At 38.9% G+C, this 23,455-nt stretch overlaps 1 protein-coding gene across 1 annotated transcript; it reads right to left on the reverse strand.

Moving 5' to 3' along the window:
• Positions 1 to 1,356: 1,356 nt before the first annotated feature.
• On the reverse strand, positions 1,357 to 22,918 carry LOC117369768 (glutathione hydrolase-like YwrD proenzyme). The gene is made up of 12 exons (XM_033965102.2): positions 22,819 to 22,918; positions 21,574 to 21,727; positions 21,242 to 21,395; positions 20,615 to 20,821; positions 15,079 to 15,231; positions 13,720 to 13,807; positions 12,844 to 13,015; positions 8,237 to 8,393; positions 6,405 to 6,575; positions 5,071 to 5,155; positions 2,606 to 2,701; positions 1,357 to 1,953 (listed from the first exon to the last, which is right to left on the reverse strand). Exons 1-12 carry the CDS (start codon positions 22,916 to 22,918, stop codon positions 1,805 to 1,807), a joined length of 1,686 nt encoding a protein of 561 aa, XP_033820993.1. The 3' UTR covers positions 1,357 to 1,804.
• Between the last annotated feature and the right edge of the window lie 537 nt (positions 22,919 to 23,455).

A 23,455-nucleotide genomic window follows, 5' to 3' on the forward strand; every position in this document is an offset into this window, starting at 1 on the left:
GTTATATTTTTGAGTGGATTATAGAGACGAAGATGCTAGGAGTAGATAGAAAGTCAGGAAACACCTTCACCAGATCTGTTTACATTATTTCTGCCACAATCTGCTCGCACACATCCTCAAATAAGCTCTACCGCATTCACAACTGATGCCAGCAGGGGGCGCAGACACTAACCTTGTCATTCTTTATACTGTGTTCAATCAAAACCTTTCTCCTCTACAAAACAAAACTACAAAAATTAATCACTTTGTCACGTTTAGAACCACCAAGAATGCACCACATCCTGTAATCTGGAAGTGACCGCTAACAACCCGCCAAGCTAACGACGTGTTTGCGGCGCGATAGATTAGCGCAGATTAGCGAAAAAAGGCCGACGACGAACACAGCGTCTTTCACGGTCCGGACGGCTCCGTACCAGGACTTAAGGAGATCAACTACATTTCAAAGCCGATTTAAGACATGCTTCTGTTCTTGCACAATTGCTTAGAAAGGCATTTTAATAATAATTCAACTTTTGAATACAGTTTCTACGGACAGAGAACGCTACTGCAGTTATAAACAGTTCAATTACACAGCCTAAAGTATTTGAAACTTGTTATTAGGCCATTAAACGAACTGTATGCAGCTTTCACTCTTACAGTTTAAAAAAGCCTTAACCTGCAGACAGAGACGCAATCAACTTTTTCTCTTTTTTATTGTTTATTTGAAAAGGCACAGATACAACAAACGTAGATTAACAATTCAGTGATATAATGCAGGTATCACAGTGTTTATATCCAAGGCTAAGTCGTCCTCAGTTTATGCACAGGCCTCATGTGAAGCTCAAAACCTCCAGAATTCACTCCCTGAGCTGCGAAGGCTGCACTAGCACTGATTCATGTTTGTTCTGCAGGTGCTGGGGTTTAGGTAGTGACGATTCAGATCAGACAGAGGCATTTTAGGTTTAAATCAACTGAATTCTGGCACTGAAACTGGCAACACAATGAGAAACTGACGTGAGGCTCGTTCTGGTTTCTGAAAGGTCTTTTTAACCCTGGAGAACCTAAGAACCATTTTCTTCTTTGGAAAATTATGAACAATCCATTAAATTACAGCTATAAATTCAACACTGAAATATCCACTTTTTCAATTTTAACCCTTTATTTCCTAGTTTAGGATCAGGGCCCTTAAGAATATGATTTATCCAGAAACAATATAAAATGTACAACTACTACACATTCTGCAAGCTATTACTAAAAAGATGAACAAAAAAAAATTTGAAGACAATTTTGTTTGAGTAGTTGTGGTCAGCCATCTTGTCTTTACCATTATGGCTCATTTTAGTTCAATATTCATCCACTAGGTGTCACTATGCAGGGGTCAGAAGTGGCACTCTGGGCTTAAGTTGAAGTTAAATTTGACTTCTTTTTTTTTTAATTATATTTTTTTCTTTTTGTTCATTTTGGGTAGCGGTAGCAATTAACTGCGGCCAAATTTGACCCCGTGAGTTCTCCAGGGTTGAAAACACATGACAAAGACATATTTTGGTACAAATATCACAATAAATAACAGTACACTTCAGAGGCACATCATAAATATATGTAAACGTTATTACAATAATTCTATAAAGGCACTGATCATTGTTGAGGTAGTGAGAGGATGAAAACGACGGCTTTGGGCAAGTAGCACAAAGATCAAACATGTAATTATAAAAGTACCTTGTATTTTTAAAAAAACTGCATGATTAGAAAATACGACTACAAATAGATCAAAAGACCCATATCTTTAAAAGCTGTTCAAATGATCATCTTATTGTTGTGTCTGTTTCTAAAATCCCTGAGCACATCCGTCCGCTCGAGGGTCTGATCCCGCCCACAGCACTCTCGGGATTGGACGATCTGTTTGATTGACAGATGGATCCCACCAGTTACCCACAGTGATGATCTGGCCCCGCCCAAACTGACACCTCATGTGACCTAAGAGTGAAGCGGCATGAAAGAGAAAAAAAAATGACTTGAGCTGAAACAGGGAAGCAACAGTTGAGCTCTGAATCAACTTTAATGGACGTTTTGTACATTTTTGATTTGAAGATAAATATACTATTTTTCTGAAGTATAACCATAATCGGCAGAGGATGAAGTACTCAATTTTGTTACTTAAGTAAAAGTAAAAAGCTAAAAAGTTACTCAAGTAAAAGTAAAAGCATCACATGAAAAAAATCTGCTTAAGTAAAAGTAAAGTACCTGTTTAAAAATGTACTTCAAGAGTAAAAAGTAAAAGTATTTCGCACAAGTGTTGCTCATTTGTTAAAGTGTAAATGTAGTGATTAAAAATTATACATATTTTGGTCAACAGTAAAAATATGAACCACTTTCTTAATTTTTCTTATGAATGTTGTTTCTTTTTTTTTATTTTTGTTTGCTCAAAGTCAAAAACTTTAGTCAGGATGTCAAAAAAAAAAAAACTCAAATCATATGAAAAGTACAGATGCCTGCTCTCAAACGTACAGAAGTAAAAGTATTCACTGTAAAATGAACTTAAGTAAAGTACAGATACATAAAAACTCTACTTATGTGCAGTACTTTACTACTTGTACTTCGTTACCCTCCACTTCTGACCATAACCTACCTGTAACTGGGCTGTTTACATTATGACCTCTCCTCCTCAGCTCCTCTGCTACACTTTGGTCAATACCTTCTTCTAAATTCACCGTCCACTGTCCATCTGCACGAGACAAACAAAGAAAAACGTCATTATTATGTTTTACGTATCGAAACTGGGACTAAACTAGAACTAAACTTAGACTAGACCAGGACTAAAACAGCCCAAAACTACATCTAAAGTCTAAATCAGGACAAAACTGGGCTCAAAACTGGATCAAAACACTAAAAAACGCCATCAGAAGTGGGTAAAATATTATAAAAGATAGTAATAATTATTTTTGTCAATGCTCATTTTAAATACTTTTTAAAGGGCCCATGTTATAATGTTGTTTCCTCATCGCAAACAGACAAACTGAAGTCGTGTTTTTTTGTTTCATTCACACATGTTTAACACACCCTGCATATTTACACTGTTTTCTTCTCTCTAACTGAAAACGCTCTGTTCCACCTTGTGATGTCATTGTGTGGTAATGCAGGAAATGTCCCACTGTGTCTTTAAACTCCACACCTTCACTAGAATCATTTGGATCATTTCAACTGTGGGACTGTCGAACTTTGAAGCCACAGCCATTGTTTTAGTCTCATTGAAGCAGTTTCACTCCAGCGCCAGAAGATACTGGAGACTTTTTGTTGCGAAATTCAAGGTAAAAAAACAAAACAAAGGGCAACAGCTAAAAGTTATTGTAGTGTATTATAGAGAGAAAACGTAACTGTTAACTTTAAAACTACCACATAAAACAAAAACAAAAATGGGGAAAAGCTCACAGTAGACAATTTTGTGTTATATGGGACCTTTAAAACAACATAATCAAGTTTGTTGAATATACACTGCCTGGCCAAAAAAAAAGTCGCCACCTGGATTTAACTCAGCAAACAGGAGAAAGCAGGGAGAGATGCACAGAGAGAGAGAGAGAGAGAGAGATGCACAGAGAGAGAGAGAGAGAGAGAGATGCACAGAGAGAGAGAGAGAGAGAGAGATGCACAGAGAGAGAGAGAGAGAGAGAGATGCACAGAGAGAGAGAGAGAGAGAGAGATGCACAGAGAGAGAGAGAGAGAGAGATGCAGAGAGAGAGAGCAGGAGTGAGAGACCGAGACAGAGAGAGAGAGAGAGAGAGAGAGAGAGAGAGAGAGAGAGAGAGAGAGAGAGAGAGAAGCAGAGAGAGGAAGAAGCAGAAAGAGAGCAAGAGGCAGAGAGAGAGAAATGGAAGCAGAGAGGGGCAGATAGAGAGGGAGAAACAGAGTCAGAGAGAGATGCACAGAAAGAGACAGAGAGGGAAAGAGGGAGAGGGACAGAGTGAAAAAAAATCAGAGAGGGACAGAGAGAGAAAGAGAAGCAGACAGAGAGAGACAGAGACATCATTTTCACACATGGATCGTCCACCACAGAGTCCAGACCTTAACCCCATTGAGAATCTTTGGGATGAGCTGGAGAAGCTTTGAGCAGCGTCAGACTCGACCATCATCAATGTGAGATCAGGGAGAGAAATTAATGCAACACTGGATGGAAATAAATCTTGTGACGTTGCAGAAGCGAAATCGAAACAAAGCCACAGCGAATGTGCGACGTGATCAAAGCTAAAGGCGGAACAACCAAATATTAGAGTGTGAGACCTTATCTTTGTGGCGACTTTTTTTTTGGGCCAGGCAGTGTATATGAAATCAACATGTTTTTAAAGGTCCTATATAACTGTTACCTCCTCAAAATCAGACCTGGAGTTGTGTTTTGTTTCATTCACACATGTTTGAGTAACTTTTTATTATCAGTCTGTGACATCTCCAAATCTCAAAATGCTCTGTTCCACCTTGTGATGTCATGAAGTGGTAGTTTTCAACTTAACAGCTCCTTTTACCTTTAGTTCAGTAGTAGATTGGCAATGTGATCCAAAAAAAGTGAAAAAAGTGATCCAAATTATTCTAGTGAAGGCGTATGGCGTTTAAAAATATGGTGGAGCACTTCCTGTATTACCACATGATGACATCACAAGGTGGAACAGAGTGTTTTCAGTTTGAGAGAAAAACGCAGCCTAAATATGCAGGTTTGTGCGTTAAACACGTGTGAATGAAACAAAACACAACTCCAGGTCTGTTTGTGACGAGGAAACGACATTATAACAGATCAGAAAACAGCGTAATACGAGCCCTTTAAACAGATCGTCATAGAAATGAAACCACGATTCAGTTTTTATCGCCCTCCACCTAAAAAAACGAACATAGTCTCATCTACAGCAATAAACTACAAATAAAAGTGATATATTTTTAGAGAGCGTTAGAGGAACTTGTGTGTGACTAAACAAAGAGGCAGAGCAGTGAGGAGGATGTGGATAATATGAATCATTAATCAGACGATAATAAATAGATTTTATGGCAGAACGTCATAAAACTGATATTTCCCAGAGCAGCTGTGAGTTTCTGTGCGGAGAGAAGTCGTACTTTTCTGGTCGTAGTGAACGTAGACACGAGGAGCGTCCAGAGCCTGTTGTGGATTCATCCCAAACTCCAACATGTTCAACAAAACCTGGAAATTAAGTGAATGAAATCAGTAATTCGATTCAATAAAAATAAAATAAACTGATGTTGAGGGCAAAAAATAGTATGTAGCAGCATTTATTATGAGTTACCCAGTGGTGGAATATAATGAAGTACTAGTATTAAAGTACTCATACCTAAAAATGTATACTTAATGGCATTTTAAAGTGGATATTTTTTTACTTTTACTTCACTAGATTTGACAGAAGGTATCTACTTTCTACTCCACTACATTTTGAACAGGATTGAAAAGTAAAAGTATATTTATTTAATGCTGAAAAAAAATTATATACAAATAAAAACAGCTAGAAAAAAAAACGAGCAACTAAATTATTAGGTTTATGTTAGCAAAATTCAGCACACATCTGTATCAAAATCACTACATGCTTTAAGTGTATTTTTAAACAGATTTAGTACAAAAAAAATAAAAAATAACATGAAGGGTGAGCGCATCAGTGGGTTGAACGATGTACTGCAGGAGCTGTTCAAGGATCCAGAGGGTGAGTCATAGTGGAAGAAACTAAGGCGCTAGGACTTAAAATAAAAGTCTTTTATTTTGGCAAAGTCAGTCTTCTTGGTCTTTTTCAAGGGAGAGTCAAAGATTTAAAAAAAAAAAAAACACCAGGTGGCCTTAAATATAAAATCAGAATCACGTCAGATGGTCATGTGGCGTTGAGAGACCAAGGTATTTTAATTTTTTTATGTGATACTTTTACTTTTACGTGAGTATTTTTTGCTCTAGTATCTGTACTTCTACTTCAGTAATGAGTTCAGTACTTCTTCCACCATTGAAGTTACCACATTTCATGACCTGTTGTTCCATTCATATCAAACTTCTGTGTTAAAATTATTGTCAAAAAACCAAAAAACACCACTTTAAAAAAAAAAAAAAAATCACGATTAATGACACTGCGACCACTTTGTTTAATAGAGCACCATTCCTTTATCTTTAAATCAGACTTTATGTTCAAATTAACTTCACATTATCATTCATAAACAGCCAGATAACTCCATTTTTGCTTTTAAATTTGCTTTTTAGCTTCAGTTTTAACAAGTGAGACATAGATTTCATGTTGCGTTTCCCCAGTGACTTGCGTATTATTGTTTCCATTTTCACTATTTTCATTTGTTCTATATTTTGTGTGGAGGTTTTTAAAGTGCTTCATAAATACAGTTAATATGGCGCCTGTTTAGCCACGATTATCGCTTTAACCAGTAGAACCTTGACGTGTTTGTACCTGGACATGTCCCTGCGGCTGCATGAACGCCCCCATGACCCCGAGAGCGGCCAGGAGCTCTCGTGTGTTTGAGTCGGTGAGCAGAGCGCAGATGATGGTGTGGAACGGCCGCTTCCCTCCGCAGATGACGTTTGGATGTCCTCGGATCAGGGAGAAGTTTGCGCCGCGATTCTGAGGACACAAAGTAAGACGCCGAGTGTGAAAAAGTCTAGACACTACTGATCGTTTGTTTTCTTTGGAATACAGTATCTAAGCAGTTGTACTTAGGATTTTCAACATTTAGTTTTGCACCTACTGTGGGACGAATCATTTTATTTTACAACACAATACAAGTGTAGCTAATACTGACGTCTTTAATCTGCTGACAGTGTCTAAGTTAAATGTAACTAGCAGTGAAGTGGGACTAAACACCTAAACTCCGCCCACAACCGCACTGCAAACAGAGCTACTAAACTGAGGAAGGGCGGGGTCAGGAGGTATAAAAAAAAAAAAAAAAAAAAAAAAGAGTGTGATTGGTCTAACAAGTCTCCACACTTCAAACTCCGCCCCTACAGACAGGCGTTTGTAATCGGAAACACTTGGCTGTAATCCAGGCAGTCTTGAGTGATGTCACATAGTACTTGAAAAATCAGGGGGTTTTTTTTCGCTTTAATACAGGTTTATGATTGTTGACGTTTACATTACATTTGAATCTGACTTTAATTATAATATTGCGGTAATGGAAATGTGTCTCCCTGATCTCTTCTCACATTTAAGGCAAATTTTAGAAAAGAAAGAACAACTTTTTTATTATTTTATTATTTTTGTTATTATTTTATTGATTTATTTATTTTTTATAATTTATTTATTTATTTATTATTTTATTATTATTTATTTTTTTATTATTATTTTATTATTTTCGATGTCAAGCATATCCCTCCAGACTCCGCCCCTCTCCCCTCGTCACGCTCTTCTTTACTCCTCCAGGTACAGCCCAGTTTAGCAGCTCCATTTGCAGTGCAGATCTGTTCTTTCTCTACAGTTTTCGTCTTTGGACCCAGCACGCAAACACAACTTTTATCAGAAGATCTCGGCTTTTGCTCAGGCAGCCTTTTCTTTTCAAACCGACAATGGAATCAGCTCCAGAGAGTCTGAAATTGTCTGTAGAGTTGAAGAATTTTACGAGAAATTTGAAAAAAATACATGTTAGATCATCAAACGTGTCCAAATCCGTCTGGTTAATGTGTAAAAACCTGCACAAAATGATGTTTTATATTGGTCTGGACTGAAGAAAACATATTGCATTTGGACATTTTACTCTGTTTTACTGCTAATGTTAATAATAATCTGTTAGTTTAATAATGTAATTGTAATGAAATGTGTGTTTTCATGTGTGTTCAGCTTCACATGGAAAGCAGCAGTAGCTAAATCTGGTACAAATCGACTTTTATTTTGCGAGATTAATGAATTTATACATGTTCCCTGACAAATAAAGCATAATAACTAATTACTGTCCTGTCAAATTTTGTAAAAAGTCAATGGACCAACGCCTAATTACTTCATGTCTGTATCCATAACTGTTTTATACGCAATACAATCTACGTTTTGAATACTTTTTGGATCAATTTAGCATCATTCAGCATCACAAATCTAAACTTAAGCGCTGCCAGACACTGAAACATGAGCTCTATGTTGTAACGACGTCTCTGGCCTTTTGACACCAGCTCCGGAGTTGACCTACAGCTGAGCACACATGACGTCCCGTAGCTTTGTTTGGGTTTGCTGATTAGACTCTGAGTGCTGCGTGCTGATGTAACGACAATAAAAATAAAACGAGCTTTCACATTTCAGACCTGCAAAGAGAAACCGCAGCCTTTGGGGACCAGCCCGGAGCCGAAGCCGAGGTAGTTACTGTTGACGAAGGAGCAGGCGTTCCCCTCGCTGTCGATCACGCAGAAGTACACCGTGTCACTTCCTGTCTGCAGGCCGGGTTTCACTCCCTCCGTTGCCCTGGAAATAAGCAAATTAAAGAGCCCGTGTTCAACTATACACTTCTGATCTATGTTGTAATGTTGTTTCCGCATTCATTCACACACGTTTAACGCACAGACGCACAGATTCTTCTCTCAAACAGGAAACACTCTGTTCCACCTTGTGATGTCATCATGTGGTAAAACAGGAAGTGCTCCACTGTGTTTTTAAACTCCAAACACCTTCACTAGAAGCATTTGGATCATTTTTCAGCCCTGGAATTGACCATTTCTACTGAACTAAAGGTCAAATGTAGCTGTAAGCTTGAAAACTACCACGTAATGACATCACAAGGTGGAACGGAGCGTTTTGAGCTTTGGAGATGTGGACAAAGTGTTACTCAAACATGTGTGAATGAAACAAAACACAACTCCAGGTATGTTTTTGAGGAGGTAACAGCATTATAACATGACTTAAAACTAAATATGGGACTTTTAAACAAAAAAAAAAGTTTAAATTTCATATTTTTAACATATTTTAAATTTTAATATTGTAAAATCAGCTTTTAGGGTCAAAATGAGATCGCTGCGTGTTGTCTGCATCCAATTATGAAGTGTTTTTATCATCCGCAAATCAGGAAGTGACGCTGGTGCACTGTTAGCATACTAGCTGTTAGCATTAGCATGATAGCTCTGTCTTGAAAACTCAGCGTGGTGAAAAATTAAGAATGGTGAGAATTTGTTAAGAAAAGAACGCATTTGGACCATTGCAAACTGTTTAAAATTAACTACGTCTGTTTTCCATGTTCTGTGAGTTTTTAAGAGTAAAAATCTGATACAGTACTTTTAAATTTTACTATGAGATATATCAGTACACGATTGTAATAAACGAAACAAAAACACCAACAAATTCAGCTTTAGTAGACTTTAAAGAACTCTGTAACTTTTCTGTCAGGGTTCCGTCATGTGCAAGCGCGTGTCTCCATGTAAGTGTTATCTCTTTGCCTTGAATGTCACACAGTACGGCATTAAACGTATCACTACAGCGCGATGTGACATAAGGCTAAACTATTGTGGTCTCCAGGCAACTGAAGCTGTAAACTTCACCTGTCATTTCCTGCTCCGCTCTGTTTTATTCCCCATAAAACACACACAGTAAAATAAGGCTAAAAGAGGTCGCTCTGGTCTGAACAGTCTCCACTTAAACCCCATGACCCAGTGCTAGTGCGGCCGCTGCAGCTCAGGGAGTCAAGTCTGGAGGTTCTGAGCTTCACATGACGCCTGAAAATCTTATGTGTGTCTTCTATTCCTGGGGTTTAGCTTCTTCTTTACAGGCACCATTTTGAGGACCCTTTTACCATTCATCCAATATCATATTTTTATTTATTTAATTTTTTTTTTTTAATGCGTTTTATTGATTTTATGTACAGTTAGTTATTAGTCAAATTAAATGAGCACCTATTTATTTTTGATTGTTGTTCCTTTTTATTTTATGTCACTTTGTCTCTGTGCAGCACTTTGGAAACAATTTGTTTATGAAATGTGCTATATAAATAAAGTGGATTGGATATTTTGTCTTAGTAATTGCTATGGTAACGGTGCAAATTTTTCATCACTTTGCACTCATGGTTGTTTGGGCCACAACACAATTTTTTTTTTTTCCACATACGAGGTCATTAAACTGTCTGAAAGGCGTCGAAATCAGCAAAATGGCTGCTCTCAAAGGGCCAGATGTAAAATAAATCTATAAAACTACTTTTTTTACCTTGTTAATTAACTGTTTGTGTATTTATTACTTACTCAAGTTACAAATATTACATATGCGTTTGCCTAGATGTAAAAATATGGCTGAGTAACTGCGTGTCTCCTGATAAAAATGACATTTTAAGACCACCATACCTTTTAATTTACCCTGTCGAGGGCCACATAAAATGATGTGGAGGGCCGCATTTGGCACACGGGCCTTGAGTTTGACACATGTGCATTATAGTTTAGATTCAAGATGGACTTTGTTAAAGGCAAATGTCAGCAGCTCTTCACATGAAACACTTTGTTCCAAGAGGCATAATTGTTGTTTCTCATTTTGTTTTTACTCAGGACAAATGTTGCTGTGTTCAGGCGCTTAATAAATAGTTTTTGCAAATTATTATTCAAATGTGATATTATTTTGTTCTATCAAAATAATTAAAAGGTACAACGAATGTCTTCATACGTGCACATCATTTTTCTCATAATGTAAAAAGATAATTGATATTTTTTACACTCATCAGGTCCAAATCAGCCCAAATAACAAAGAGAAATTAATAAAAAACACCAAGAACTCAGGTCAATCCATACGTCCATACACTGAGAATGAGAAAAACGTGTATGTTTCCTCCGTCTGCAGCTTCAACTGTGGATTGTAGTACTTTGTTAACAAGGATATTTCATAAAACATACCTCAAATTATGGCAAATACAACACTTACGGTTATAGTTCACATCTGATAATCTTGTTTTATGTGCGGTCGAGATCTGTTCCTCTACATTAGAAGTAAAAATCAAAATATGTTTGTAAAGCGATACTGAGTTTTAATTGTGTGTCAATAACTACACACTTATAAAGTTCACATAAAATAAAACAAGCTCATAACGTTCATATTAAACTGTGGTGAATGTAATGAGTGTGAACAGAGAATTACTTTGGAGTTTTATGGGTCTGTGCCGTGTTTGTGTTTAAGACGAGATAAAGAGCTGAGGTCCAAAGTCCACCAGAGACGCACACACATGTCCCTGTCCTCGTATCTGTGAGGACAAATACATGACACAATATACACAATATACACAATACACACAATACACAGGTCTGTTATGGCAACGCATCACCACAGAGACATACACAGAGACATACACAGATGTACACAGAGACGTACACAGAGATGTACACACAGATGTACACAGATGTACACAGATGTACACAGATGTACACAGATGTACACAGAGTAAACACAGAGATGTACACAGAGATGTACACAGAGATGTACACAGAGATGTACACAGACGTACAGAGACGTACACAGAGACGTACACAGAGATGTACACAGATGTACACAGAGATGTACACAGATATATACACAGATATATACACAGAGACGTACACAGAGACGTACACAGAGACGTACACAGAGACGTACACAGAGACGTACACAGAGACGTACACAGAGATGTACACAGACGTACAGAGACGTACACAGAGACGTACACAGAGATGTACACAGAGATGTACACAGAGATGTACACAGATGTACACAGAGATGTACACAGATATATACACAGATATATACACAGAGACGTACACAGAGACGTACACAGAGATGTACACACAGATATACATAGAGATGTACTGTGCGATTACTGTGTCAGAAACTCTAAAAAAAAACTGTCTCATTAGGAAAAAACACGATTTAACCACAAAGTATCTCTGAGTGTCCAAAAAAGGGCTTTATAGATTTGATAATAGTAGTAGTGGTAGTGTTAGTAGAATTAGTGGTGTTGTATTAATAGTGGTAGTGGTAGTAGAAGTAGTGATAGTAATGGTAGTACTACTAGTACTAGTAGTGGCAGTGGTGGCTGTGGTATTAGTAGAGGTAGTGGTATTAGAAGTAGTGGCAGTAGTGGTAGTGGTAGTAGTAGTAGTAGCAGTAGTGGTAGAGGCAGTAGTAGCAGTAGTGGTAGAGGCAGTAGTAGTAGTAGTGGTAGAGGCAGTAGTAGTAGAGGCAGCAGTAGTAGAGGCAGCAGTAGTAGAGGCAGCAGTAGTAGAGGCAGCAGTAGTAGAGGCAGCAGTAGTAGAGGCAGTAGTAGTAGTAGTAGTAGTGGTGCTGGGTGCAAGTTTTTCTCTTTGTCAGTTTATGGACACACAGGTTTCCAGTACCTGAACCTTCATATCTGTGAGTTCAGATTTATCAAATATTTGTACCGTTGCCATAGCAATTATTAAGAAATCAAAACAAAAATCTTACATATATTATATCATAAAAGGTCCTCAAAATGGTGCCTGTAAACAAGAAGCTAACATCATAGAAGATAAATACACGTTTTTCTCATCCTCAGTTTATGGACAGAATAATCAACTTAAGAACAAAACAGCTAAACATTAAATCACGGAAATAGAAAGTAAAAACATTAAAACATTCTCCATGGAGATAGATAAGTTATGCCATACTGTGGAATATTATAACCAAACAAACTACATTTCCATGGAGACAAGCAGGAAAGAATACTATCACCATAGTCTGACGTTTGGTTAAAAATAAAACAAATTTGCGTCATCTAATCTTTCAAATGAGGGTGAATGTGTTGCCAGGGGTGAAGCTGAAATGTTCCACAGTGGGGCTTTACAATTAGATTTATTTATAGTAGGTGAATTTAGCATTGCCATGGGTGACGCTGCAGTGTGGAGTCGTATCTAAAACAAACAAAAGGTGCCTGGTTCTCCCTGGCACCGCGACCCACCTGTCTGTGCTGATGCTCCGGGCTCTGACGCGGCCGTAGCTCTTGTCCAATAGGGCGTCGACGGGGACTGTCACGTGACCCGGGTCGCCGAGGTAACGCAGGACGTCCACCTGGGTCAGTCGCACGGCCTCGGTGAAAATGTGGATGTAGTCCGCGCTGTTATGGCCCTTAGCTGTAAACGCACAAGAGTCAGCAGGAACCGGGAGATTAGTTTACGACAGGTAAAGATCATAACGAGAGAAATTTACTGTCAAAAGGTGACAAAAATGTGCAAACTGATTAAGGTTTTTAAAGCAACACTGTAACTTTCTGGAGATGGTGCTACATGGTTCCAAAGTAAAAACCACAATTTGGAACATTCTCCGTGGAGATAGGTAAGTTTTAGGACATACTGTGAAAGGTTGTAGCCAAAAGAACATTGTTTCCATGGAGACGAGCAGGCTAAATAAGAGTCAGGTTTGTGGAGACGCAAGCTCATTCACGGTAAGGTTACACGGTGGGGCTTTAAAAGTCCTAACAGTGTGCTGTGTAACTTTTCTGAGGTTCCAGAAAAGTTACGCAGTGCACCGTGTAACTTTTTTTGATGATGTTTCTCTATGGAGATATTATTCCTTTGCCTGGATTGTTCCGCAGTATGGCATTAAACTTCTCTATGGAGGCAAACAGCGTCTGTGTAAATTTGCTTGGTATATTTACATTTGTTTAATAAAAATGTTCATTAATGTCTCAAATAAATAAATACTAAACACCTGAAAAGTTAAAGTACATTTTTTTTAAAGTATCACTATGATTGTTATTAAGTCGATGCTATAAAATGTCGACATATCATTAGTATCGAGAGTAAAACTAAACATTGACCTTTGCCCTTTGCCTGACCTTTGAGGGGGAAGTTGTCCAGGATGTTGAGCAGCAGCAGAGCGGCCAGTCCCTGCCCGTTCGGAGGAGGCTCCCACAGAGTCACGCCCTGGACACACAGTACACAGAGTTTACCATGAACAGAGACTATAGTGATTATTATGGAGCCCAGTGTTTGATCTGGAGTCAGTCCTTTAGTGGAGGGAATAAGTGACACGTTTAAAACTACTTCAGTCGTGATATTATGCTCAGGAGTTAGTGTTAAACGCCCGGGAGAAGAGGTGGGTTTAAATAAAGTGATTAAAACAAGGGCTGCTCATGTTACAATAGTCTCACAGTTTGAGTCATTTGCCAAATTTGTGTCAGTCACGCTAGTCGTTAGCTTGACTTTATTTTCATTATTTTATCCGCCAGAAATGGTTGAAAATGTTCTCTGTCAATTGAAGTCTTAGTTGGTCATTCATCTAAGTAAATAGAGTTTGCAAAGAAAGTTTCTCAATGTTTAGTTTTAGAAAAATACTTGTAAAATACTGTATCTTTGTAACGTGTCTGTGTAATCCCTCAGTCGTCCAGGTCTGATCCGTAGCAAAAACCGAAGCTAAATCTGTCAACTGGGCAGATTTAACTTCGGCTTTTGCAAAACACATTAAATATCACACCCAAACTGTTCTGCCTCACAGTTCTGCCTGTTTTGATTATCCCCAGTCCAGTTTCATGTTCCAGTCCTTTGTTTGCTTCCTCCCTGTTTTTCCCGCACCTGAAGTTCGTTTTTAATCAGGGGTGTAGCCTTTATGTTCTCCCTGTGTTCATTTGGAGTTGCTGTTTGTTCATTTCGTCTGTTCAATCGGTTGTTTGATCATTTAGAAGACATGCAGACTCTTTAATTTTCGAATAAACTTTATGTATTGACCTGGACAAGGAGTTTTTCTTGGCGGTTTTCTTGTGTTGCACGTGAGTCCAGTTTTTCACCAGCGTGACACAAACCAGTTAACCTTGCTGTTAGCTCGGGCTTTTTCGCTGTTAAATGTGGTGTTTACACAAACGTTGGACTTATATTTAACTTAAAATAAAACTAATTGATGCATATTACATATAGTTTGTCCGTGCACGTGTTGCCGTAGTAAATTAAAAGCGTTTATGCGGGAGCTTCTGGGCTTGTGCGTATCAACATTTGGCACAAATTCAGCACAGAGTCAAATTGGGGAATCACAAAACCCATTCACTGGTTTCAGGAAAATAATTCTTCCTGTTTTTTAATGAGCTTTCCCCATTCAGAAGACACTTTGATTTGAATACCGCCATTGCAACAGAATAAATGTGGAGCTTTGTGACAGTTTTTGTTTGCTGTATTCACCACACACCAGTGAAAAACACACTGACCTTATACTCGATGCTGACTGGACGAACGACCTCACTGTTGTGTTTCTTCAGATCCTCTTCAGTCATGACGCCTCCGTTTTCTCTGAGGACGTCCACAATCGCTTTGGCCACTCTGCCTTGGTAGAACGCCGGTTTACCGCGCTCACCCAACTCCTACGAAACAAAGTAAAACATATGAATGGGTGATATTATTTTCTTTTGGCTGGTTAAATCGGGCAAAACTGGAAAACTTTTAGAATGGTCTTGGTGTTTATCAGAACTGTACAAACGCACGGTGATATTAATGAAACTTTGTGTGGAAAATGAAAGTCTATTAAATACATTTTATACATTTTTCCTGGACATTGTGGCATCAAAATTGGTACCATCCAGAGAGAGTAGAGATCAAAACTATGAATAACTTATAATCATTTTTAACAAGGGAAATACAACATCTGAATATATTATGTATCTGTTTATTTGTTGGTTTTTTTTGTTTTTTTATTTTATTTTTTTTGGACAATGTGGATGCTTCTGTCAAACTGTATATTCATAAGAAACACACAATATATGTACGCTCAGTTCTTTTTTATGTCAAGTACGTAATGAATATGTATAATGCAATTTCTGCTGATGTTTTTTAATGGAGGAAATTTGCAAAAGGTAGAAATTCAAATCTGGATGAGATCATTTTCATTATTTTACTCTTTATACATTTTTATTATTATTATTACATTGTTTTATTTCTATATTTATTTTGTCTTTATTGTGTATTATTATTATTATTAATACTAGCTAATTTCTTTTCTGTGTATATGCCCATCGGGTGAATTGTAATCTGTAGCTGCAGTTGAAAACAATACTTAAAAATAAAAATTTGATCACAAAAAAAACAAAAAAACAAGGGAAATCCAGTCGTTCTGCAGAGGCTGAACAGGAGACTCTTGAAGCTGATCATTAAGGTGAAGACACACACTCTTTCTGACTGATAGGAAATACGAGAGACAATCTGAAGCGTACATTAGCTAGTGAAATGTTTGGACATACCCTCTCATTCAAGTTTTTTTTTTTTACTACAAGGTAAATACACTAGTAGAGTTATTTAAGGTTTTGTAGGCGTGGACAGGGGGTAGAGAAAAACAGACATTTTCTGAGCATTCAAGCTTCAAATCCAGGACAATACGGATTACTCTAAGAACATGTCTACAACTGTTTAAATGTTAAGTGCATGGTGTAAATGTTACTTCTCAGTTTTTTATGGTCTGTTTAAAATATAAAATCTTAATAAATAGTTAAAGCTCCTATATTACAGTCGTCCCTCACTATATTGTGCTTCACCTTTCGCGGTTTCGCGGATTTTTTTGTGTGCAATTTTTCATGTTTTTTTACATCGTCTGATCGTGCATTGTGTCCTGCGTCCTGATTGGCTGTTGGACTGTAGACCATTGTGTCCTGTGTCCTGATTGGCTGTTGGACTGTAGACCATTGTGTCCTGCGTCCTGATTGGCTGTTGGACTGTAGACCATTGTGTCCTGCGTCCTGATTGGCTGTTGGACTGTAGACCATTGTGTCCTGCGTCCTGATTTGCTGTTGGACTGTAGACCATTGTGTCCTGCGTCCTGATTGGCTGTTGGACTGTAGACCATTGTCCATCAGTCTCCTCCGTGCCGTGTCTCCTGTCCAGTACAGAATGTGCTCAGACAAATTTACATAAATGTTGGATCGCAGTGTGACTCAAGTGCTGTACGTTTGCAATTTGTTTTCTCCCCGACAAAAATCCACAATGTCGATGAAACAATGTCGTTCTGCACCGACAAAGACGCCGACGAAGGTTTGAACTTTGAGAGAAATGTGAGAAAATGTTAACGCCTGTGTGAGAAAAGTGTATAAAGTGTGCGGTGAGGGGTTTTACAGTCGCAAATGTGCAACGTTTGTGTGTTAAACGTGTGTGAATGAAACAAAACACAACTCCAGGTCTGTTTGTGATGAGGAAACATTATCACAGATCACAAAACGGTATAATACGGGCTCTTTAAATTATGACAAAGACAGTGTGGGTGAGCTAATAGTGAGGGAAAACCATTACAACATCGCTCGTAGTAGTGTATTGTGTAAACTTTAAATACCACTGTGACCAAAACTATGAATGAAGTCATAAAACAAGCCTCTAATCAATGGGAGTTCTCTCATTATGACGCATGCATTACTTCGCTTTTCCTGGTCTCGTCTGACTTAATGAGAACACGGGATTCTGGGTGGGACAAAAACACACAGAGACTCACTGAAGAGGAAACAGAACTATGACCCAAAAGTATTTAGCTCATGGCCATTGTTTAGGCCGTTAGGTTTACTCATGCAATCTGTAGTTAAAATCTGAATATGGAGCGGGTGGGTCATGTGTACCAACATTTTTGACTAGAATGGATCTCAAAAAGTATATTTCAAGGTTGTTAATATAATACAGCTGGGTAGAAATGCAGAATTATTTGTCTCTGGACTTTTTTATACAGATGAACCACTCGTACATGAGATAATACGGTTTAAGACAATACAATATGGCTCATACAGAACATACAAAATACAAACTCAAGTGCTAACTATGGTAATTAATTAAAAACGCTGATGCTTTAGTGGATTTTCCTCTGGCTAAAAATAGACTAGAAGTGAGTTATGAGATTACAATCGTTACGCAGGACTTGAGTAATGGTTAAGTTGAAGAGAAGAATTAATCAATAAATACTTAAAATAAGACAAAGAAAGTCAAACACTCCACCTTGTACACACAGAGGACTTTTACAATGAAAAATGGTTTTATACCAGGGCGATATGGGAAAGAAGGCGCCTGATTTGTCTGTTATTAATGTTTATATCTTGAGTTACAGACACAAAAGTGAAATAAAAACACCAGGATCACGTAGAGGCGGGTTAATATGAACATTTGAAGAGTAAAATGATGAGTCTGACAGCAGCAATTCAATACGAAGTGAATTGGAGCCTGAGTTTATGGGGATAACACCTGGATTTATCTAAGCAAATAGGTCCGAGCCTCCTGCAGTTGGTCTATTCTAGGTTCAGCAGAATGAGGTCAGCTGACACCTGAATAAACTGAATGACCAGGTTATTCCATCAATGGATTTTTTTTCATATTCCAAGATGATAATGCCAGGATTTATCGGGCTCAAATTGTGAAAGAGTGGATCAGGAGCGTGAGACAGAGAGAGAGAGAGGGAGAAGAAGGGAGAGAGAAAGGGAGGCTGAGAGGGAGAGAGAGAAAGAGAAGCAGACAGAGAGGGAGAAATGAAAGCAGAGATGGACAGAGAGAGAGAGGAAGCAGGGAGAGAGGGAGAAACAGAGGTAGAGAGAGATGCACAGAGAGAGAAAGAAGCAGAGAGAGGAAGAAGCAGAAAGAGAGCAAGAGGCAGAGAGAGAGAGAGAGAAATGACTGCAGAGAGGGACAGGGAGAGGGAGAAACAGAGGCAGAGAGAGAGATGCACAGAGAGAGAGAGAGAGAAAGGGAGGCAGAGACAGGGAGAAGCAGAAAGAGGGACAGAGAGAGATGCACAGAGAGAGAGAGGAAGAGAGAGGGAGGCAGAGAGGGAGAAATGGAAGCACAGAGGGGGAGACAGAGGGAGAAATAGAGGCAGAGAGATGCACAGAAAGAGACAGAGAGAAAGAGAAGCAGAGAGAGGGAGAAACAGAGGCAGACAGAGATGCACAGAAAGAGACAGAGAGAGAAAGAGGGAGAGGGACTGAGAGTGAAATAAAATCAGAGAGGGACAGAGAGAGAAAGAGAAGCAGAGAGAGAGATGCACAGAGAGGAAAAGAGAGAGGGAGGCAGAGAGAGAAAGGATAAAGAAAAGCAGAGCAGGAGAAGCGGACAGAGAGAGAGAGAGACATCATTTTCACACATGGATCGTCCACCACAGAGTCCAGACCTTAACCCCATTGAGAATCTTTGGGATGAGCTGGAGAAGCTTTGAGCAGCGTCAGACTCGACCATCATCAATGTGAGATCAGGGAGGAAAATTAATGCAACACTGGATGGAAATAAATCTTGTGACGTTGCAGAAGCGAAATCGAAACAAAGCCACAGCGAATGTGCGACGTGATCAAAGCTAAAGCCGGAACAACCAAATATTAGAGTGTGTGACCTTTTTTTTTGATGGTGACTTTTTTCTAGTGCAAACAGTTACTGGGTTGGTGGCGCAATCTCTGAAAAGTGACAAGATAAAACTAAAACTGGAAGGATATAACATTTTTAGTAATAGACATATGGTGCTTTTTGTCTGCTGTATAGTTATAATCTATGACAAGTGTGGATCATTATGTTTTATTTTGGGCATTTGAAATTGCAATATTCATCTAAAACAACTTAAAAGAAACTATCAAAGTAGCGAGCGTTTGTGTCAAAATAACGATGCCGAATCCTACACTTCAAGAACGACTTCGAGAGGGTAAATGAGACCGGAAACAACTATAACACGGTCGCTCAAAATATGTTAAGTTAGCCATGGTGGTTCAACTCTTTAAAGTGTTTTAAGAGCGACTATTTTAACATATTTAAATGTCTGCGTCCCTGCTCCATTCCTATATACGACAATTAAATGCCGTTCTATTAGTAGAAGTAGGAAAGGGTGGCGTCCGCAAACCCTCATGAGGAAGCAAAGGTTTCACTTTAAAGGATGGAGGGATGACAGGAACGTTAGTGAAAGAGAAGGACTTATAGCTGCGATGCACAATGAACCAAAACAGAAGAGGAAAATGTACAGAGAGGATGGGAGGAGACAGGAAAGAGGGGAGGAAGAGGGGAGATAGGAAAGAAAAACAACAATGGAAACGTATAGTACAGCACTATACCACCACCAGTTTACTACACATGACAGACCAGGAGTACTTCTTAGTTACTTTTCCAACTTAGTGATAAGATATTAAAGATATTACCTGCCCAATGATACGTCAACAAAAAAGTGAGGAAAAAGCTCTCAAAACTATCACGGATCTCTCTGTATTCGACCCAAACAGCGCTCACAAGACGACACCTGCACAGGAATTCATGCAGAAACAACTACTATGAAGAAAAAAGTACTAGGAAAATGTAAATGTATTGAAAATGTATTTATATAACAGATTCCACTTATGAATCATGAGTTTAATCTGCGTTTTTACATATAAATACACAAAAATACCTTATCTTTAGCTAGCTCATTCACTAAACTTCTCCTTTGTCCCATATAAAGTCTTAGAATCGAAATAAAATTGACAGAATCTTACAGCTAATCATAAGTAGGGTTCAAAAAGGGCTTGAGAGAGATCGCTAAATTACCGAAACGTGCATGGATAACATTTAAAACTTCTTCAGACATGTTTTTAATGAGGGAACAACGTGAAAGAAAGCTAAAAAAGAGTTTATTTTGTATAATACCTCCTTTTTAACAGAAGAATACCAACAAAGTATAGAAATTTGTTTGTACGGTGATTTAAATGCATCTTTTTTATTGTTTGTAAAGTACTTTTAACTGAATTGCGTTTGACTGAACCATTTAAATCCATGTATTACCCTGAGCGTCTGAGCGAGGGCTGGGTTTCTGAAGACCTGTCCCGACTTGGGTGCCCGTCCCTGGACGAGCAGATCTGGACCCAGGGCTCTCCCGGCCGCCTGGAGCTCAGAGGCGCAGCGACCCCAGTGATGAGCGGTCAACTCGGCCACCGGAAACCCCCCGTCGGCCAGCTCCACGGCCCCCCGCAGCACGTCCTGGAGGGGCAGCTACCAGAGGAAACACATGTGAGACTATGAGCTCAGCGGAAACACCAGCGGGAGGAAGAGTGACGCACTGAGGGGAGACGTGAGGTGTGGGGAAAGACGCTGATTGGCGAGATAAAACGTTTGGTAATGTAGATTTTATGAACTCACAGGGAAAATATTTAACATTTTAACTTTACTGCGCTCATTTTACGGGTGGGACGTAGGGCTGGGTGAAAAAAATCTAACTGTGAGCTCATCCCTGTGACGATCTGGCTTTTATTGTGATTATTTTTTGGGATTAACTCACCTCATTTACTCATATGTTTGTTTGAAAAGAAACAAACGCGAAAAGAACTAAGATTTGACTGACCGTTATGATGAAAGTCTAATAAAACTGTAAATAAGAGCCACTGATTTGTGTTACTTCGTTTGGATTCTAACCTTGCGGCTCCCAAACATTTGCAGTGTGTCGCACCAACAGGCCGGAGCTCCCGGTACAGTCACGTTCAGGGCGTCAAACACAGGGGGCGGGGCTTCTGCACTGAAACCCCGCCCCTCCATGAAATCCAAGGACTGGGCCTCAGCAGCACGACCACTGAGGAGAGAGGACTTTGGTCAGCGCGTATTAAGAGCTCAGACAGAAGTGTTTTTTGCCACAGTAAGGGAAGCAGATAGGTTTATTGTCACACTGCGGAACATTTCAGGCCAGAATATAACAGACCCTCCACTTACTCAGGCTAGAACGTAATAGAAGGTTATATATTTGTCAGTACCTTCCATTCAGCCCCTGTATCTCTCCCGTGTGTGCGTTATAGAACAGGCAGAAGGCGTCGCCCCCCAAACCGGTGCTGCACGGCTCAGTCACCGCCAAAGCTGCAGCCACGGCAACCGCTGCATCTGCGGCATTCCCCCCGCGCTTCAGGACGTCTGCGCACAACACGTTAACAACTATTACATTCTCATTATTGATAAACAAGATTCAAATGTTTTAACTGTGTGATTTTCTGGAGGTGGCATGTCATTTGCATTATTCCATGGAAATAGAAAGTTAAAGCACACTCAGAAACCTTCTAGAGAAAGAGATTTTATGCCATACTGTGGAATATTATAGCCGAAGGAACAGTATTTTCATGGAAACACTGAACAATGCCTGGCCAAATAAGAGCCAAGTGTGTGGAGAGGCAAGCTCAATCAGAGTAACATGTTTTTCAGAGCATTAAAAACAACGAAAATGAACACAAAAAAAATCTAGTTTATTCTTTTGAGTAAAAAGTTGCATACTGCGGCTTTAATTAATAGAAAATGATGTGGTCAGTGTTTCATTTTGCATTATTTTGTATCTAAAGTGTTGAAAGTGGCTGCGTGGCCAGGCTGATGTACACACTATAATAAACTATAATGCCAGCTGCACATAGCTGTGTTAAACATGGAAGTGCACAAGAATTATACTTTAATACTTAATAACTACACATTATTACCCTGACTGTGTACAATCTGTAGTGTAGTAAATATAGAGTGACCAGATTTTTTAAAATGAAAAACTGGGACACATCGGGTTGGGTTGGTTGGTAATAAAAAAATATATATATATGAAAAGAGTAATTAAAAATATGATTATGCCTCATTCACACTTCTTTCAACACTCTCTTATATTTAATCTGAGAGACCTGGTGAGTGTCAAACCAGTCAAAAATAGAAACACTTGGGACAAACGTGTGGTTTTAGCTAAATCCACTGGGATAGAGGACACAAGGCTCAAACTGGGACTGTCCTGGGTCAATAAATGCAATAAATGAGTAAACAGAGACGTCCTTTTACCTTAAACGACCTCTGTCCTCAAATCATTTAATATATCACACTTTTTTTTTTTGCACGTTTTAGACTTTACTACATGCAAAAACCTGTATATCCAGTTAACAAAGCAGGGTAAGTTATAAATACAAACTTTTATCATTTGTTTATAAAGTTTATCCCTGGGTCCGTTCACTGGTCTCCATGGAAACAGCCCTGTCACTCACCCAGTCCTGCGCTCGTGGCCAGAGTCTGACTGGACGCTACGCACGCGCTCAAACTGACCACGGGCGAGCGACGAGACGAATAAAACACCTGGTCCGACATAATGTAAAGCTTTAAACATGCAGGAAGGACTCAAAGTGTAAACTAGAGCAGCTGCACGGCGGGTCTGTTACCTCCAGCCCGATAAAGATGGACCTTAACGTGATCTGGGCTCGATTGAGTTTGTCTGGACCAGAGAGCAGCAGATCACAGATGACATCGATGCTTAAAATGACTTATCTTCTCTTGCTGTTATTTTTGCAACGTGGCCAAGCCTAGAAGTTTTAGTGATAGTATTTCATATTCCAAAAATATTTAGGGGATACTTTACACCACAATCCATATCTGTGTACAGGTCAGATCTAGGGAAATGGGGTACCTTACTGTGGTGGGACTAAAGTGTTGTGCTCATTTAAACATTTTATGTATCTGTACTTAAGTAGATTAACGTTTTACTTTTACTTTAATACATTTGAGAGCAGTATCTGTACTTTCTACCCCACTACATTTTTGAACAGGACTGAAAAGTAAAAGGTTTTTGTTTTTTGTTTTTTATTGAGACCTGCTGAAAAGGATGAGGGCTTATTTTTAACATGTTCA

This window comes from Periophthalmus magnuspinnatus, chromosome 4 (genome assembly GCF_009829125.3).
Source record: "Periophthalmus magnuspinnatus isolate fPerMag1 chromosome 4, fPerMag1.2.pri, whole genome shotgun sequence".
NCBI lineage: Eukaryota > Metazoa > Chordata > Actinopteri > Gobiiformes > Gobiidae > Periophthalmus > Periophthalmus magnuspinnatus.

What these genes read in the sequence shown, in the direction of transcription:
- LOC117369768 (XM_033965102.2), bottom strand. Translation starts at nt 22,918, where the DNA reads ATGTCGGACCAGGTGTTTTATTCGTCTCGTCGCTCGCCCGTGGTCAGT. An exon ending in CAGTCAGCATCGAGTATAAG is followed by an intron (nt 13,808 to 15,078) that starts GTCAGTGTGTTT and finishes CTGTGTGTCCAG; the next exon opens with GGCGTGACTCTGTGGGAGCC. An exon ending in AGCCGCAGGGACATGTCCAG is followed by an intron (nt 5,156 to 6,404) that starts GTACAAACACGT and finishes CTTAATTTCCAG; the next exon opens with GTTTTGTTGAACATGTTGGA.